Source organism: Salmo trutta, chromosome 24, assembly GCF_901001165.1.
Source record: "Salmo trutta chromosome 24, fSalTru1.1, whole genome shotgun sequence".
NCBI lineage: Eukaryota > Metazoa > Chordata > Actinopteri > Salmoniformes > Salmonidae > Salmo > Salmo trutta.
The window spans coordinates 20,228,787-20,247,551 of record NC_042980.1 but is presented as its reverse complement, the minus strand read 5'-3'; the positions used below and the strand labels follow the sequence as shown (position 1 = coordinate 20,247,551).

The following is an 18,765-nucleotide window of genomic DNA, read 5'->3' as shown; positions in this document are numbered from 1 at the left end:
AATGACTGGCTCCTCTGTGGTTGTTAATCAAAGCCGTGAGTGGAGCAGCAGAGCAACCTCTCTCTCCATGGACTGAGGAGAGACACACAGCACAGCCTCATGCATAAAGATGTAGCTGCCGCCGTGCTCATCTTTCTCGCTTTCCTCTCTCTTTCACTTCCTCTCTCTCTCTCTCTCTCTCCATCCTTGTCTCTCTCTCTCTCTCTCGACTCCTCACACCCACTCTCCTCCATTCCCCCTCTCCGTCTCCTCTGCTCCTCTCAATGAGCCCAGAGGGCTGACAGTCACTTGAGAAGCTCCCAGACAAATGAACCACCCTCATCTCCAACATCACCTCTCCCCTCATCCCTCTCTACTCTCCTCCTCCTCACCCTGCTCTCCCACTCTCTCTCCATCTGCGGCTGTGAAAACCTCTTGATCTCCATTCAGTGTTCAGACGTCCATATGCAATCATATGTAGAGGGCACAGTGTACCTGCTACTCCCTGAGTTATAACAGCTCACAGTGTGTGTGTGTGTGTGTGTGTTTGTGCGTGTGTGTGTGTGTGTGTGTGTGCGCGCATGTGTGTGTGTGCCGGTGTATGAGTCACGTTATGTGCATGTGTGTGTAGGTGTGTGTGTCAAGTGTGCATGCGAGCATGTGTGTCTGTAGTGTGTGTGGAAGTCTGTGTTCTCTCCCAGTGAGCAGCAGGCTGTAGACCTGGACTGTCCTTGGTCCTGTATGTGTGATGGCATGTCAGGTGTAGATACTGTGTAGCTTCACATCTACTACAGTTACACTGTATACCTCAACACCTTTAGCTCCATTTTGCTGTTCCAAGGAGGGCTAGGGTCCATTCTACTTCAATTCAGTCGATCGCAGGGTCAGGGTTGATTCCACTTGCATTCAGGATTTGAAATTCCAACTCAATGAAAACATTAAATGCTGTAGATGGCACTTTCAATTCTTGAATTGCTGTTGACTGAATTGAAAAATGAATTGACCTCAACCCTGGCTAAACCCTGTTTTTTAAAGTCACTTTGCACCTACAGAGTGAAGTAGTTTCAACACCACAACATTGTGTTGTTTGCCCTTAAACAAAACCTCAGCAGTCAGCCAGCCATTACCGTAGCTTCCTGGCAGTGATGCTGGCTGCGTCCCAAATGTCACCTTATCCCGTAAATGGTGCACTACTTCTGACCAGAGCTCTATGGGCCCTGGTCAAAAGTAGTGCAGTAGATAGGAATAGCGACCATTTGGGCCGATGCCGCTGTCCTCGCAGCCCTACCCTAACAGAGGTTCCAGCCGGGCTCACGTGGCTTGTTTGGATTGCAAATTGATCTGTGTGCTCTCTCTCCTTCTCCAATGTGCTAATGATTCAATATGGCCCCTGTATAGCCCCTGAGCCTGACACATACAGTACAGTACAGGCCAGGGCTAGCCTCCCTCTCACCCCTGCACCGTTTGGGAAGTTTAATGACCTTCCCTGTCCAGTCTGTCACCGAACAAAATAGATTTCAGACGCAAAAGTAGAACTGTTTGGAACCATCAGATCCATATACAACCCTATATGTAGAGCTAGCAGAGTGAACCAACCATCCAAACATCCATTTGATATAAAGAAAGGTAAATCCCCTCTAAAGTGTGTAATCTAATCCTCCAGAGCGAGCAGCGAGCTCTCCAGTCCGTCACCTCTATACGGCACACCATTCACCCTTGAAGATCAAGCCTATAGCTTTACACACTAAGCTGTGGCTCTGGGAGACCAGAGTCAGACTACACATCAAGTTCATTTGTTTCATTTTCCGAGAGCCAGTGTACTTATTGTGCTGTTTCATAACTAAAATACGCTCCGTTCTTAGCGAATGGCTCATTCAGTCTGTGTGCGTCCCAAATGGCCGGCCCTGGTCCAAAGTAGTGCACTATGTAGGGAATAGGGTGCCATCTGGGACGGAACCTGTGTCTGTGGGCTGGGCTAACCTGCCTGCTGAATTATGTGCTCTCATGAGCTTGTCTGATTTGAATGGTTTCTGATTAAGAAGCCAATATGAATTAACTCAAAGGGAAAAGGAAATGAGAGAACATGAATACATTGATAACAATAACTAATAATAACTAATCAGCTGTTGGAGGATATATCTCCACTCTATGAGAATTGATTTTAATCGATCTTACTGAGTACTTCTCATTTTAATGCAGAGTATTGTTTGTTTTACAATTTCCTTTCTCTCTGTCCGTCTCTCTCTCTCTCTCTCTCACTCATTGTCTATTCAGCTAAAAAGTCTTCAAACAGATTTTATGGTGTGACTGTCACATTTCATAGCGCCGGTATAGTGGTGGGGTCAGGTGAGATGTGCGATCTAACCAGCGCAACATGAACTTAACCACACACACACAGCGGTGCTTCAGTAAAAAGGGTCCCTACTTCAAAAGGAAACCTGCCTCTCTCCCCCAGAACATGAAAGGGTCTATTCCCTCCCTCAGACTGGAGCCTAATTGCAGTCAGCTGCTGATGGTGTGTTGGCTGTGTTTTGCTGAGAGAGATGGGTGTGTGTTTGTGGATGATGGGTGGATCCATCCAGGCTTAGGATGAGTCCAGAATGGCACTATATTTCCAATATACAGTAGTGCACTACTTTTGGGCTTTGGTCATAGGGCCCTGATCAAATGTAGTTCACTATAAAGGGAATAGGGTGCCATTAAGGATGCACACCTAGTATGCACACCTAGTATGCACACCCAATACAGAAACGCCCAGCCAGCACAAAAAGCCATTACACCACAGAAGGATTCCACAGGGCCAAAGTGTACTGTGTGAAAGCGTACCTCACACCCACATGTACCCAGTTAATTTTATGTCCCAAATGGCACCCTTTTAGGACTCAACCACTGAGTCATCCCTCGTCACAGGAAGTGAGGAGATCCCCTATGGCCGTGTGTGTGTGTGTGTGTGTGTGTCTGTAATAATGCTGATCTCTTTTATAGGGAAACAGCAGGGGAGAGAAGCTTGCTCACACAGGAAATGTGCAGTACAATAGGCCTGGCTTTATGGCATTATTATGGTATTACACAGCTCCCTGCCAGCCCCAGCTGATAACAATAACAAGCTAGGGGGGTTGATAGAAGGATGACTCAATACTGTCTGCCCTACCCTACCCTGCCCAGCCCTGGCTGGGCCCACATCCCTGGTAAAGCCTGGCATTGCTCAACAACTCCATATAAATGTGACAGCCCAACAAGCTGAGAAGGAATCAATTGTAAGGTTCTTTAATCAGATCAGAAGTGGCCAATATACTCCTGTCTGTTTGGGGCTGGGCCATAAAGTGCATCAGTGATAGATAATAATAATGCATAGCATGTTTATAGTGCTTTCTTTAAACCCAGAGATGCTGACCAGACAGTAATTTGACTGGAATCAGTCTGTGGGAATAGAGGTGGTGGTATTTCTGTAGTTCTGTCTGTGTAGGTTAAGTTGAGTAATGCAGACCTTAATTCACCCCCCCACAGACACTGTGACATGTGAATTACAGGGCACTGATGATGACTCAGTGACAGCTGGGTTGTTGCGGTAACATTCCACAGAGGAGCGCTGAGCTCCGCCCTCAACTTCTGACCACTTATCAGCAGTGCAGTAATGAGAGAGCTCTTTTTCAAAGAGGCATTATCATGTTTTAAAATGAGATGGAACTTGTCTGACTGGTTTCGTGGTAAACTAGCCTCCTGCCTGGTCCTCAGACAGCTACTCAGTGGAGTGGGGAGTGGAGTGGAGTGTGGAGTTTGAGTGTGGAACTGTTGATTGAGCCATAAGAGTGCAGTTTCACAGTGAAGACAAGAGTAGTAGAGGAAGTACGCTAAGTGGTTACAACAGGGGGAAAAAGCAGTGCGTGTGTGTGTGTGTGTGTGTGTGTGTGTGTGTGTGAATGCATCGTTGCATGTCTAACCCCTTCACACACAGCTGTGGAAATATAAAAACGTATCAAAACAGAACCAAAACACAGCATAATATGGCTCCAGCACTTAAGCAATCCAGGTGTTTCCACTCTCTCCCCGCCGCCGTCCCTATTGCTAGGGGATTCCACGGGCTTCCCGCCCCACCTCCCCCTGCCTCTCCCTGGGCTCCTTAGCACAGCAAGCCAGCCTCCTGTGATCATAATCCTGCAGCTTTCCCCGGAGCGATCCCCCGTCAGAGATCAGGGGGCTGGTTGGGAATGGGATGTGATGTTATGGGGGCCCCCTCTTCCCCTCTTCCTCCCCTCTTCCTTCCCCTCTTCCCTCTCCAGTGCTTAGCCTCTCTGCTGTGAGAAACCAGCTGCACTCCACTGTGGATTACATAACTGTAAGTGTAGTTCTGGCAGACATAGCCCAGAGGAAAGGAGAGGAGAGGAAGGGAGAGGAGGGGACGGGAGGAGGGAAGGAGAACTCAACACATCACTGACTGGACCGGACAGCAGGGACGGCAATAAAAGCTGAAATTTAAAGCAGGCTGCTCACATAGTTCACTGTTCACAGGGATGCTGGGAGGTAGTAGTGGGGGGAAGGATTCTGGGGGGCTGGGGGTGGTGAGTGGGGTTCAAATAGGCCTCCGATACACATACGTAGTCCAAATCCATCTGAATCCATTTTGAATGGTATTGTGCTTTCTCTACTCCATTACCCTCCCTCTCTCACTCTCCCCTCTACCACTGCCACTGTTCTGAGAGTTACTGGGCTGTGAAATGCGAAAAACTGCTGCGGCGAATATGCATGCATAGCAATTCATTATCTTGTCAAACTTGGCTTCCCCAGGCGGCCGGGCCGGGCTCAAATCCCTGTGTTAGGGAAGAGAGAGTCAGGCATGCTGCACCGGCTGTGGCTCTGGCTGTGCTGTGGATGGCTGGCTGGCTGCCTGCAGCCTTTACTCTGGAGGACAGGATTGGGGGAGAATAAGGGGGAGGAGGACCAGTTCACAAAGCTGCTGGGATCTGGTCTGTAGGTCAACCAGCTGCCTGGGAGAGAGAGGGCAGAGAGGAGGGAGAGGGATGGAGGGAGAGGGCAGAGAGGAGGGAGAGGAATTGAGAGAGAGGGCAAAGAGGAGGGAGAGGGCAGAGAGGAGGGAGAGGAATGAAGAGAGAGGGCAGAGAGGAGGGAGAGGGATAGAGGGAGAGGGCAGAGAGGAGGGAGAGGGATAGAGGGAGAGGGCAGAGAGGAGGGAAAGGAATGGAGAGAGAGGGCAAAGATGAGGGAGAGGGATGGAGGGAGAGGGCAGAGAGGAGGGAGAGGGATGGAGGGAGAGGGCAGAGAAGAGGGAGAGGAATGGAGAGAGAGGGCAGAGAAGAGGGAGAGGAATGGAGAGAGAGGGCAGAGAGGAGGGAGAGGAATGGAGAGAGAGGGCAAAGAGGAGGGAGAGGGCAGAGAGGAGGGAGAGGAATGGAGAGAGAGGGCAGAGAGGAGGGAGAGGGATAGAGGGAAAGGGCAGAGAGGAGGGAGAGGAATGGAGAGAGAGGGCAGAGAGGAGGGAGAGGAATGAAGAGAGAGGGCAGAGGAGGGAGAGGGATGGAGAGAGAGGGCAGAGGAGGGAGAGGAATGGAGAGAGAGGGCAGAGAGGAGGGAGAGGGATGGAGAGAGAGGGCAGAGGAGGGAGAGGAATGGAGAGAGAGGAGAAAGAGGGCAGAGAGGAGGGAGAGGAATGGAGAGAGAGGGCAAAGAGGAGGGAGAGGGATGGAGAGAGAGGGCAGAGAGGAGGGAGAGGGATGGAGAGAGAGGGCAGAGGAGGGAGAGGAATGGAGAGAGAGGAGAGAGAGGGCAGAGAGGAGGGAGAGGAATGGAGAGAGAGGGCAAAGAGGAGGGAGAGGGATGGAGAGAGAGGGCAGAGAGGAGGGAGAGGGATGGAGAGAGAGGGCAGAGGAGGGAGAGGAATGGAGAGAGAGGGCAGAGGAGGGAGAGGAATGGAGAGAGAGGAGAGAGAGGGCAGAGAGGAGGGAAAGGAATGGAGAGAGAGGGCAAAGAGGAGGGAGAGGGATAGAGGGAGAGGGCAAATGGGAGGGAGAGAGGACATAGAGGAGGGAGATGGATAGAGAGAGAGAGAGAGAGAGAGAGAGAGAGAGAGAGAGGAGAGAGAGAGAGAGAGAGAGAGAGGAGGGGGAGAGGGAGGGAGGGAGATGGCAGCGAGGAGGGAGAGCGATAGAGAGAGAGGGCAGAGAGGAGGGAGAGGGATGGAGAGAGAGGGCAGGGGGGGCAAAAGGCAGGCAGAATGGAGGGCAGAGGTAGGATAGGGATGGAGGCAGAACACTAATGTACTTGTCCTCTTGCTCAGTTGTGCACCGGGGCCTCCCACTCCTCTTTCTATTCTGGTTAAAGCCAGTATGCGCTGTTCTGTGAAGGGAGTAGTACACAGCGTTGTACAAGATCTTCAGTTTCTTGGCAATTTCTGGCATGGAATAGCCTTCATTTCTCAGAACAGGAATAGACAGGAGTTTCAGGAGAATAGATATTTGTTTCTGGCCATTTTGAGCATGTAATTGAACCCACAAATGCTGATGCTCCAGATACTCAACAAGTCTAAAGAAGGCCAGTTGTATTGCTTCTTTAATCAGGACAACAGTTTCCAGCTCTTTTAAAATGATAAACTTGGATTAGCTAACACAACATGCCATTGGAACACAGGAGTGATGGTTGCTGATAATGGGCCTCTGTACGCCTATGTAGATATTCCATAAAAAATCTGCTGTTTCCAGCTACAATAGTCATTTACAGCATTAACAATGTCTACACTGTATTTCTGATCAATTTGATGTTATTTTAATGGAAAAAAAATTGCTTTTCTTTCCAGAAACAAAGACATTTCTAATTTACCCCAAACTTTTGAACAGTAGTGTATATTTTTTATTTAACTAGGCAAGTCCATTAAGAACAAATTCTCATTTACAATGACGGCCTACACCGGCCAAACCTGGACAACGCTGGGCCAATTGTGCTCCGCCTTGTGCGACTCCCAACCATGGCCGGTTGTGAAACAGCCTGGATTTGAACCAGGGTGTCTGTAGTGACGCTTCAACCACTGAGATGCAGTGCCTTAGACCGCTGCGCCACTCAGGACTCCCCTTGTACTAGGGAATTGGGGGCTTACAATACCAAGACCGGCTTGTCACACTTTCACGTCATTATAAAGAGTTATTTATGATTATTTTGGGTACATTTACTAATCTTTTCCCTCAATTTCTCAGGCCAAACCTGTATTTCTGCCACTGCTCAAAGGGTTTTACTCACAGTGCAGGACTAGCTACACATGTAGGATCTTAATTTGACCAGTTTCTCACAGCAGGAAAATAGTCCTGCAGCAACAGGAAATGTGAATTATTGTGTGTATTATAATTAATGGACATTTTTGTAGGCCTTGATACATTTTTTTAGTTAGGGCAAATCAAGTCTAAAATGTTGAAGTGGAAATTGAAAACTTTAGAAGTCTTTTTAAACGTAGAATACACTAGCTACATGTTTGCGTTCCTGCTGTGAAGGACATTTCCTACAACAACAGGGTGATCAAAGTAAGATTCTATATCTGTATTTGCATTTCAATCGAACACATACGGCCTGTGATCTAAAAATACGTCCCAATGAAAACAAATCAATTAGAGAGCATGCTTCAAACTCCTGAAGGTACTGAAATAGAAGCTCTGAAAACAAATCAATTAGAGAGCATGCTTCAAACTCCTGAAGGTACTGAAATAGAAGCTCTGAAAACAAATCAATTAGAGAGCATGCTTCAAACTCCTGAAGGTACTGAAATAGAAGCTCTGAAAACAAATCAATTAAAGAGCATGCTTCAAACTCCTGAAGGTACTGAAATAGAAGCTCTGAAAACAAATCAATTAAAGAGCATGCTTCAAACTCCTGAAGGTACTGAAATAGAAGCTCTGAAAACAAATCAATTAAAGAGCATGCTTCAAACTCCTGAAGGTACTGAAATAGAAGCTCTGAAAACAAATCAATTAAAGAGCATGCTTCAAACTCCTGAAGGTACTGAAATAGAAGCTCTGAAAACAAATCAATTAGAGAACATGCTTCAAACTCCTGAAGGTACTGAAATAGAAGCTCTGAAAACAAATCAATTAGAGAGCATGCTTCAAACTCCTGAAGGTACTGAAATAGAAGCTCTGAAAACAAATCAATTAGAGAGCATGCTTCAAACTCCTGAAGGTACTGAAATAGAAACTCTGAAAACAAAAAGGAGGAGATAAAAAAGAACGCTGCAGCCCAAAATGTGAGAGACGGGACTGCAAGGCATGGTGGAGAGAGGGAGAGAGGCACAGGGTGACCCATTTTCACTGCAGCCCACAAATATATGGGTGCTGTCTGAGAAGGAGAGGACACTTACCGCCTGAGTGGCAAAGAAAAACAGACAGACACAGACACTGACAAACAACCAGACTTACAGCCAGCCAGACAAACAGACAGACACTCATACAGACTGAGAGCCAGACGGATAGACAGACACACAGCCAGCCATTCAGCCAGTCAGACAGACAGACAGGCAGACAAACACAAACAGACATCATGCCTCTCTCTCTCTCTCTGTCTCCACACTGTCTCAGGTGAGGCTGGTTAATTGGACGAGGTGTCTCACCTGGTTTTAATGGTGTTGTTTACTTCTCCTCCTGTCTCAATCCCAAGGCAGACCCACCTGCTCTCCAACCTGCTCTCTGCCCTCCCCTTCCCATCACAACCTACTCTGCAGCCAAAGACGAAGATGTGTGTGTGTGCGTGCGTGGTTGGTTAGTGGAGGGAGACGGAGACAACAGGGACCCTCTTGGTGCACAAACATACGCTCTTTAAATTAACCCCCCTCACGGGTCACTGCTGAAATAATCCCTCCCTTTCTACAGAGGACGAACAGAAGAGCAATGATTACAGTGGGCCGCTCTCTCTCTCTGGTCTCCTCTATCTATTTCTCCGGTCCCCTCTCCCCCCCTCTCTCTCCCCCTCTCCCTTTCTTTCCCGTCCCTTCTCTCTCTTCCCCCTTCTTTCTCTCCAGTCCCCTCTCTTTCCAGCCACCTCTCTCTCTTTTACCTCTGTCTCCTGGTGACAGTGAGAGATAGTGTCTTTGTTCAAGCCAGGTGAGAGAGACAGCAGCCCAGCCAGCAGCAGTGTGTTGTCTCCACAGGGACTCAGAAGAGAGAGAGGAGAGAGGGAGCCCCATCTTCAGCCTCAGCCCTGGCCCCAGCCTAAGAGCACTGAAACTCAATTCACCCATATCATATCCATTAAGGTCTGATTCATGCTCTGCTCACTGGGGGCCTGCAACGGCCATCCATCTTGTCTCCGGTAGGAGCAAGGGAGGGAGGGAAGGGTGCCTGTCGTTTACCTTCTCCTGCCTGCCTGGCAGATCTAGGGCCACGCTAGACAGAGTAGACGTTATCCTATCCTATCAAGACATCCTACTGCACCAGTAAAAATATTAGGCAGTTTTAACGGCGTCGAGCAGAGTACGCCGGTCATACTAGAAAAAACTATTTTATCCACCTGTCCACCCAGGCAGGACAAGGATTTTATCAACTCTCACTCATTTGCTTTCCCCCCTCCTTTCCTCTCTCGCTCATACCATTAAATAGGACTTTTATGGTTTGTCCTTCCAAGTGATGTTTTTTCTCTCTGGCTCTGTTTCAAATGGCACAATATTCCCTACATAGTGCACTACTTATGGGTCTGGTCAAAAGTAATACATTTTATAGGGAATATAGTGCCATTTGGGAGCAGCCTCTCTCTCTCTGGCTGCTGGCGGTGGCCTAGTCGCTCCATTTCCTCTGGACAACAATGAGTAAACACATCTAGCAGAAAAGCGGTCGACCGGGTCAGAGCCACCCAACCCCCCCAACCATCTCTTTATTTACTTTTCCTCTCTCTCTATTCATCTTACTCTACAAACGTAGGATCTTAATTTGATCACTCTTTTGTTGCTGAGAATTTTCCTGCACAGCAAGAAATGCAAACTTGTAGTGTATTCAAAGTTCAAAAAGGCTTCTAACATTTGTAGTTTCCACTTTAAAATGTCAGACTTGAAAGAAAAATGTATCAACCCCATACAAAAATAATATATGTAATAATTCACATTTCCTGTTGTTGCAGGATTATTTTCCTGCTGTAGCAAATTGGCACAAATTAAGATCCTATATATGTAATCCTCTCTCTATTTCTCTCTTTTCTATTCCTTTCTTTCTTCTCCTCTCACTCTACATTCTGAAAAATTACTCAGGTGGTTAGAAAATTATACTTATAACTGTAAAAATATAATTATTTTTACAGCTAAAAACATGTGTTGTCATCTTTACTTGAATATAATGACTTTTTTTACTCAACTTCACTTGTTCAACCAAGCTACCCCCCCAATGAATTCAACATAAGATAAATGCATAATCTAAACAACTATTTGTGTGTATAAACAACTACAAGGAAAATTGTGTTTAACTTACACAATTTTCATATCTCCTTTCAACTTAAGAATTTTAAATTCTTCCAACAACTTGCCATGTGGCTCAGTTTCAGAGGATTGTGGGTAATTTTTTAATGTATTTTTTTTTTTACAATACTTTTACACAATGTTGTATGCATGCTTGAAGAATAAAAAGCACATTTCTATATTAGTATCAAACAGTTTGTTATGCTATGAGGTGTAATGGATCATGATGAACGGATATCAAAATCGTTGTTCAAATTGACGTTCAATGACGAGACCACCTATTCTCATTCTCACCATTAGTAAGATCACACGTGCCACTCTTGACAAATGCAAATACATCAAGCTATAATGCTTGCAGCTTTACCTCCAGTTAGTGCTAGTGTAGTGAGCACTGCACTCAACAATTCCTGCTTAAGTGGATAATAATGTCAAGAGATTAAATACATAAAGCCATGTTTAACACTAAAACACGATCAATGAAAGTAACTAATCAGAAGGATCTAATGAACAATAACAGTTCATTTTTTAATGCTGAACTTAATATGTTAGTGTTTGTGAAACACTAAAAGTTAAGTATATTATAAGTCAAAATACATCATATTGGAAATATGTAGAACTAGCACAATATTTTTACAGAGTATTCCTCTCTCTCTCTTTGGGCATGGTTCTGCAGTGTAATGGAAGAAAGACTTGGAGCAGGTCACTGCTAAGTTTGGAGAAGGCTACAGTAGGTGTCTGGCTACGTGTCTGGGCTCCCTGTACTGTTCCTGCAGACCCCTGGTGCTCACAAACCTATCAGGAGGCCGGCCTGGCAGCCATTACTAACAACATGGCACCATGCTGTCAGAGCCAGCTAGGCAAACACATATGACACACAGATGACAAACACACTTTACCACATGGACATATACAGTTTACATACACTTAGGTTGGAGTCATTAAAATTCATTTTTCAACCACTCCACAAATGTCTTGTTAACAAACTAGAGTTTTGGCAAGTCGGTTAGGACATCTACTTTGTGCACGACACAAGTAATTTTTCCAACAATTGTTTACAGACAGATTATTTCACTTACAATTCACTGTATCACAATTCCAGTGGGTCAGAAGTTTACATACACTATTTTGGCTGTGCCTTTAAACAGCTTGGAAAATTCCAGAAAATGATGTCATGGCTTTAGAAGCTTCTGATAGGCTAATTGACATCATTTGAGTCAATTGGTGGTGTACCTGTGGATGTATTTCAAGGCCTACCTTCAAACTCAGTGCCTCTGCTTGACATCATGGAAAAATCTAAAGAAATCAGCCAAGACCTCAGAAAACGATTGTAGACCTCCACAAATCTGGTTCATCCTTGGGAGCAATTTCCAAACGCCTGAAAGTACCACGTTCATCTGTACAAACAATAGTACGCAAGTATAAACACCATGGGACCACGCAGCCGTCATACCGCTCAAGAAGGAGACACGTTCTGTCTCCTAGAGATTAACATACTTTGGTGTGAAAAGTGCAAATCAATCCCAGAACAACAGCAAAGGACCTTGTGAAGATGCTGGAGGAAACAGGTACAAAAGTATCTATTACCACAGTAAAACGAGTCCTATATCGACATAACCTGAAAGGCCACTGCTCCAAAACCACCATAAAAAAAGCCAGACTACGGTTTGCAACTGCACATGGGGACAAAGATCGTACTTTTTGGAAAAATGTCCTTTGGTCTGATGAAACAAAAATAGAACTGACCATAATGACCATTGTTATGTTTGGAAGAAAAAGGGGGAGGCTTGCAAGCCGGAGAACACCATCCCAACCGTGAAGCACAGGGGTGGCAGCATCATGTTGTGGTGGTGCTTTGCTACAGGAGGGACTGGTGCACTTCACAAAATAGATGGCATTATGAGGGAGGAAAATTATGTGGATATACTGAAGCAACATCTCAAGACATCAGTCAGGAAGTTAAAGCTTGGTCGCAAATGGGTCTTCAAAATGGACAATGACCCCAAGCATACTTCCAAAGTTGTGGCAAAATGGTTTAAGGACAACAAAGTCAAGGTAATGGAGTGGCCATCACAAAGCCCTGACCTCAATCCCATAGAACATTTGTGGGCAGAACTGAAAAAACGTGTGCGAGCAAGGAGGCCTTCAAACCTGACTGTTACACCAGCTCTGTCAGGAGGAATGGGCCAAAATTTACCCAACTTATTGTGGGAAGCTAGTGGAAGGCTACCTGAAACGTTTGACCCAAGTCAAACAATTTAAAGGCAATGCTACCAAATACTAATTGAGTGTATGTAAACTTCTGACCCACTGGGAATGTGATGAAATAAATAAAAACTGAAATAAATAATTCTCTCTACTATTATTCTGACATTTCACATTCTTAAAATAAAGTGGTGATCCTAACTGACCTAAGACAGGGAATTTTTACTAGGATTAAATGTCAGGAATTGTGAAAAATTTAGTTTAAATGTATTTTGCTAAGGTGTATGTAAACTTCCGACTTCAACTGTGTGATGTGCAACAGCATTGTGACAAAAAGGCAATGGTCCCTGTGTTTGTCAAGGCTGTTAATTGACACAAAAAGTGAGTAGGTTATGTAAGACAACAAAGAGGGGGAATGATTGAGAGACAGCCAGGAAAGATAGATGGAGCAGACCCCTCTGTCTGTCTGACAGCAAGCAGCCAATTACTGCTGAAAGTGGCGGGATGGGCCCTGCCAGACCACAGCTTTCCATTAGCACATGCCAGCCAACCGTGTGTGTTTTGTGTGTGTGTGTGCAAGAGAGAGAGGGAGAGAGGCTGTGTGAGGGGGGCTCAGGGGTTATGCTGGATCCTTTTCACGCTCACACACCAGCGATTAATAACCAGCCGATCTATTCCTGCAGTTGAGCACATGGAATGGCAATGAGTTGGGGGAGACAACCAGTCAGCCCGAGCCCAGCCGGTAAGTGCAGCCGTGCGCACAGCAGCGTGGACCTCTAGTGCAGACTCATAAGCGCTCATCTCACCATGCGCACCGAATAAGTAACACTGGCTGAGCACTCAAAAGCACACCAGTTTCCATCTTTAAAAAAATCTCATTCTATGAAATGATACACCTATTACTATATCACAACCACCATTTCCTATAAACTGATAGCATCATTCGGCAAAATGGAATAGTATCAAGTCGTGAATCAGTGTCAGTAGCCTAAGTCACACAAATATATTTGGTGACTGGCAGTAGCGTTGGCACGGGTGACTGCTTGGCCATGTGCATGCCCTGTGTGCTCACTGTGCCAGTGACTTCGTTCTAATAAACGAGTGGTCAGCCTATGTTGAGCGCGACATGTCACAACGCCACAGAGACAAATACAGGTGGATCTTCGTTTACGTCTATCCAGCAACATCACAGGCTTCACTCGGCACATTGGTGAGATTGGATGTGTAGTTTTGTTCCAACCCAAAAGCCCCGTGCTTTCTGTATAGGCTACTATTACACGCGCACGCGCGCGCGCACACACACACACACACACACACACACAAACACAATTCCCCCCATGCAGTCTAGCTGCTAATCTTCCTTACGCACATATTCTCGCGGCTCAGTGGTGATAATATATTATGGATCACTATAGGGAGCCGGTTCTCGTACCAACCCGCTGAAAACACCAAGTAATCTAACAGATGCGGATGCATTATTTAAGAACAAGTCTCTTGTTATTAGTCAAGTGTTCATCTTCGATGCCCAAATTGCCCTGCGCTTTCCCAAATCGCATCTGACAGACGTGTAATTAGTGTATGTGTGCCACGAGCTCTCTCTCTCTATCTCAGGTTGGTTTCCATTATTTATGAATAAAACAAATAGAACGACTGACAGACGGCCGTATCGATCCGCGCTCTGCATTCTCTAATCAATAGCCTACACTAAAAAGGACGGCAATTAGAAAACATCACAATGTTATTAAAACAGTGTCTTGTGCTTAAAACCAAATGATAGCACTATTTACTATGTAAATAACAAGAAGAATGCAGACTTGTCTGCAACAAGCCATTGCTTGTCATTCATTGCAGAATAACACTATCACAATCGGCAAGCGAGAGCCGTCAGAATAACAGAGCACAGCCAGACAAAGTAGATAGTATATTAGGGGCTTGGAAAATAGCGTACTTTAGTGGAATGATGGACACAGAGGCGTCCATAGCAGTCTTCTCTACACTATATTGTATGCGGATGTGATCAAGTTGAAATTGTTTTCGTGACAGGCAGCATGCGCTGGGCTGGCATGTAAGCGCCGCGCGCGACTCGACAGCTCTCTATCTCCGGAGCGTAACCACAGCGTATAAGTGATGATTTACAAATACTAAGCTACTACAGTAAAAGTAAAGACAGTTATACAGTGAAGAAAAAGCAGTAAGTCACCTGCTGCCAGTTCTCCTCCAGCGAAGGCATCGCAGAGAAATAGCCTGTGTCATGCACGAGTTGGAGTTCCTGAAAAATACTGTAATTCGCCAACACGTCCATGTTGATGCGCGATTTGAAAACAATTTACTTTGATCCACTGGAGAAAAAAAAACCTACTTGTGTATGGTAGGTCTAAGGGGTTAACAAAAAAATGTTATTCAGATACTCCTCGTGCGTCTGTCCGTGCACCAGAAAGTATAGCTCTATATGCCACTGGAACCAAATAATACGCAAAATAACCACTATAAAGAAATATGAAAATAATAGTTGAATACTGTGTCACTGAATTGCAATCCTTTTTCTCTGGCGCTAACTATCAGGTCTTCAGTCCAGGAGTGGGATGCCAACTCGGTGACTTGAAACGTCCATCTATTTCCGCATTACCAGATTGCAATCTTCGCTCTATAAATTCCAGGTTGCTTTTTCCCCTGGCTGCCGTGGCTTCAGCAGGCGACTAGCTCGGGCTAGCTGTCTAGTGAGCGGATCGAGCCAAGGGACTCGAAGGGGGGAGTGGTTTGTTGTCAATCAATTCCGTGCGTGACCATGTAAGGTAAATAGGGTTGACGGACCTCACTGGCGTCCAATTAAGGCGGCGCTAAAATAGGTAAAAAGGAGGAGTTAGAACGAATGGCGAGCTGGTATTGGCTCTGTGTAGCTGTCAGTCTGGCCAAACATGGCAGTGAAAGGTGAGCTATTTTTAGACGTCTATATAAATGCAGCAGCATTTTTCCTTCACTCAGTTGAAGTCCGTGGCCGAAGAGGAAGCACATGCGAACCTTTCAGACGTCAAAATACCTCATTTTAAACACATTTAAATATTCCTAAAGCATGTTTTCAGTGTAGTCTAATGAATTACATTTTTTTTTCTCGAAATGTTCATCTTCAAAGACGGTTTTAGTGGAAAAGCGTTCGGACAGAAGACCAACAGGGACTTTGAGGTTGTGATGTAACAGCTTTCCCAACACGACGCCGCTCCTAGGCGACTTCTCTTGTTGTTTGAGGTTGCAGGCTTTTACTGGAAACCCGCTGTGTAATACTGAACTCAGCGTGTGGACTATTTGTCTGTAGCTTGAAGGAGAAACTAATACAAGTCCAATAGCCTACACGTTTTTCTGCCCCTTAAAATACACACTAAACCTCATCAAAACTAATCGTAAACGTGTTTATTATTATACAGTACTTCTTGGTCATGTGGATTGTGAATACTTTCACTATGAATATCAAAAGTGTTAACTGTTGATTGGGGCTGTAAATGTATAATTTGGCCATATTAAGGCATGCATCAACTCTAGCCTAATAAAGATTACAAATAAAAACATTACATTCATGTGCAATTATATAACCCTTGCAATATAATGATAACAGCATGTATCACATTTACTGTCTGGTAGAACATAACTATTGAATCAGACATTATTTTAACCTGACAGGGATATTTTGCCCTCATATTGTCCACATAGCCAGGTGAAAAGAGAGAGGCTGACAGTTTTAAAGAAACATAACATTTCAGGGGAAAGTGAGCAATCAACTTTGGCTACTTTACATTTTTACAACGGTTATGCAAATGTGTAGGTATACATACAAGGATTTGAAAATAAAATGAGCAGTCTAAGTAATACCAAAGGGTAAGGAGAGATTTAATCACAATTCATTTCCATTTGTTAACATAGCACATGCATATACATTGAAATGTGAATACACAAACCGCAAACAAGTGTCATAGTTGTAAGTACTGTACCTGTTATATGTAACAATGCTTCCCTGGACTGTAATAACACTGTGCCTATGTGTATAATGTAAATACAAAGGTTTAATAGGCTACCTAATGTAAATAACCTAAGAAACATGACGTCTCTCCTAGGTTAGTAAGCCACATAGGCAGTCTTATGTCCAAATGCAGTGGCATTTGTAAACATACAGGTTTGCAATGAATGTATGGCTCACCGCTTTTCTCCTTTCACTGTGAACCTTTCACAACATATCTGTATCCATGATATGTACGCCTGCATGCCTATGTAGGCCACTCATATACACTATAAACAATGTGCATCGAGGACATTGTTAGGCTACAGTCCACCTCTGACTGTAATCAGACAGGAATATTCTGACAAACTAGCCAATTCGTCTTGGAAACACATATACAAACCATGTAATCAGATTCACCATAGTATATAATAGTAATCACGACAGTTATTGTGACACATATTGTGCCATGACATGGCCTGGCTGTGGCTGTGTCCCGAATGGCGCCCTATTCTCAAGTGTACTACTGTCGACCAGAGCCTCTCGTCAAAAGTAGTGCACTATAAAGGGAATAGGGTGCTATTTAGGATTAAACCTACTGCTGTGCAGCCTGCAGTATGTGTTTACAGCATCCGGATCCATCATTATATTGATAATCAGACAGCATCCGCTTAGTAACCATTTACAATGTAGGCCAAAGCCATCAATATGGTAAGAGAGGATACAGTGGAGGGGACGACCCAGTCAGCACAGCAAGCCAAGACAGCGGGATTGAATTACTATTTCAGTAGGCATAGGACAGGTTTCCATGCAATAACCATTATGTATTGTGACACATTATGAAGTTGCACACCCAGTGTTAACATGTGATGAAGATTACATGTGTTGCACTGAGGATATTAAGCAATGCTCTAGAAGTTAGTATGTTGCTCCATCTTTTCTCTCCAGTGACTTAGGTTGTGAATAGGCGATATTGTTATTTAGTTCTGTCACAATGAGATTGCAATACTTGGTTATGCTCTTTATTTGGAGGCCTTTGGTAGTGAACATGATGTAATTACTATGTAGTTACAATGTAATAACAATATAATAGTGAATAGGAAATAAATAGCCAATATGTTTCCAACCTGCATTTAGTGTCTATCTTTACAGTAGTAATTTCTAGAGTATTTTAGTGTTAGTGAGTAATTGAGTTTGTACCATGTGTTGTGCTTTCTCCTGCTCCCTCTCCTCTCCCCGGGGACTGGGAGCTTGGTCTCAGTGGAGTACGGGGGCAGATGGTTGCTAGATTGGCTGTTTCAGGACATTTTCCCTATTGATTTTTACAGGTCTCTCTGCCAGAGGGAATTAGCTAGAGTAAAGGAAGGAGGATGACTGAGGGCTGGAGAGGTGGGTGGGGGGTGGGATAAGGGATAAGGAATGAGAATGTGTGTGTGTACTGTGTATGTTTGCGAGTTTGCGTGCGAGAGTGCGCATACAAGTATGAGTGTGTGTGTTTGTGTGTGTGTGGTGAATGAGCCCTCCTGGTCTTTGACTGCGACTGAAACACACAGGAGATGATACCAGCTGTTTGCAGCTGGGCGCCTGGTCGCTCCGGGACGTTATTTTCTTCTTCTCGCTGCTACACCCGCTTGAGGGGGGTCAGATGTAGCTGCTGCAGGCTGTGGTGTGTATGTACCCACGTAGCAACGCTTCTCACTGGGAATGGCCAGAGGGCAGGGATGGGAAGGAGTGGAGGATGGGGGGGTAGAGGAGGGGAGGGTGTGTTAAGTCCAGGTGTGTGTGTGTGTGGTGTGTGTGAGAATCAGCCGGGCTGTGGCCCACAGCTGGGCCCTCTTACCCTTGATGGTGGGTACGCTCCTCCCCCTGCTGGTAACCCTCTGCCCACCATGTCTGGAACAGCTGCTTCTCAGCCAGCCTGAGCCTCACAGCCTCCCAGGCCCAACACAACCCAGAGCAGCAAACTGCAGTACACACAGACACACAGATACCCGCAGCACTGCCAGCCTGCCTCCTAGGCCCAGAGCAGCACAGCACTGCAGCAGCCACACATCCACAGCAGATATACTAGCTCTGTAGTAGTAACTCTGCACACAATAAGATAGACAATAGTGGTCAATAGTGCTAGAATTTTATCCTGCATAAAGCTTCTTAGTTTTTCTTAGTT

At 45.3% G+C, this 18,765-nt stretch overlaps 1 protein-coding gene across 1 annotated transcript in view; it reads right to left on the bottom strand.

The window, feature by feature from the left end:
- LOC115160886 (Krueppel-like factor 7) overlaps positions 1-15,336 on the bottom strand; it is a 67,688-nt gene extending 52,352 nt beyond the window's left edge. Inside the window, exon 1 of the mRNA XM_029711390.1 lies at positions 14,814-15,336. Coding sequence (XP_029567250.1) covers positions 14,814-14,915 — 102 coding nt within the window. The 5' untranslated portion in view covers positions 14,916-15,336. The remainder of the gene's footprint in view (positions 1-14,813) is intronic.
- Between the last annotated feature and the right edge of the window lie 3,429 nt (positions 15,337-18,765).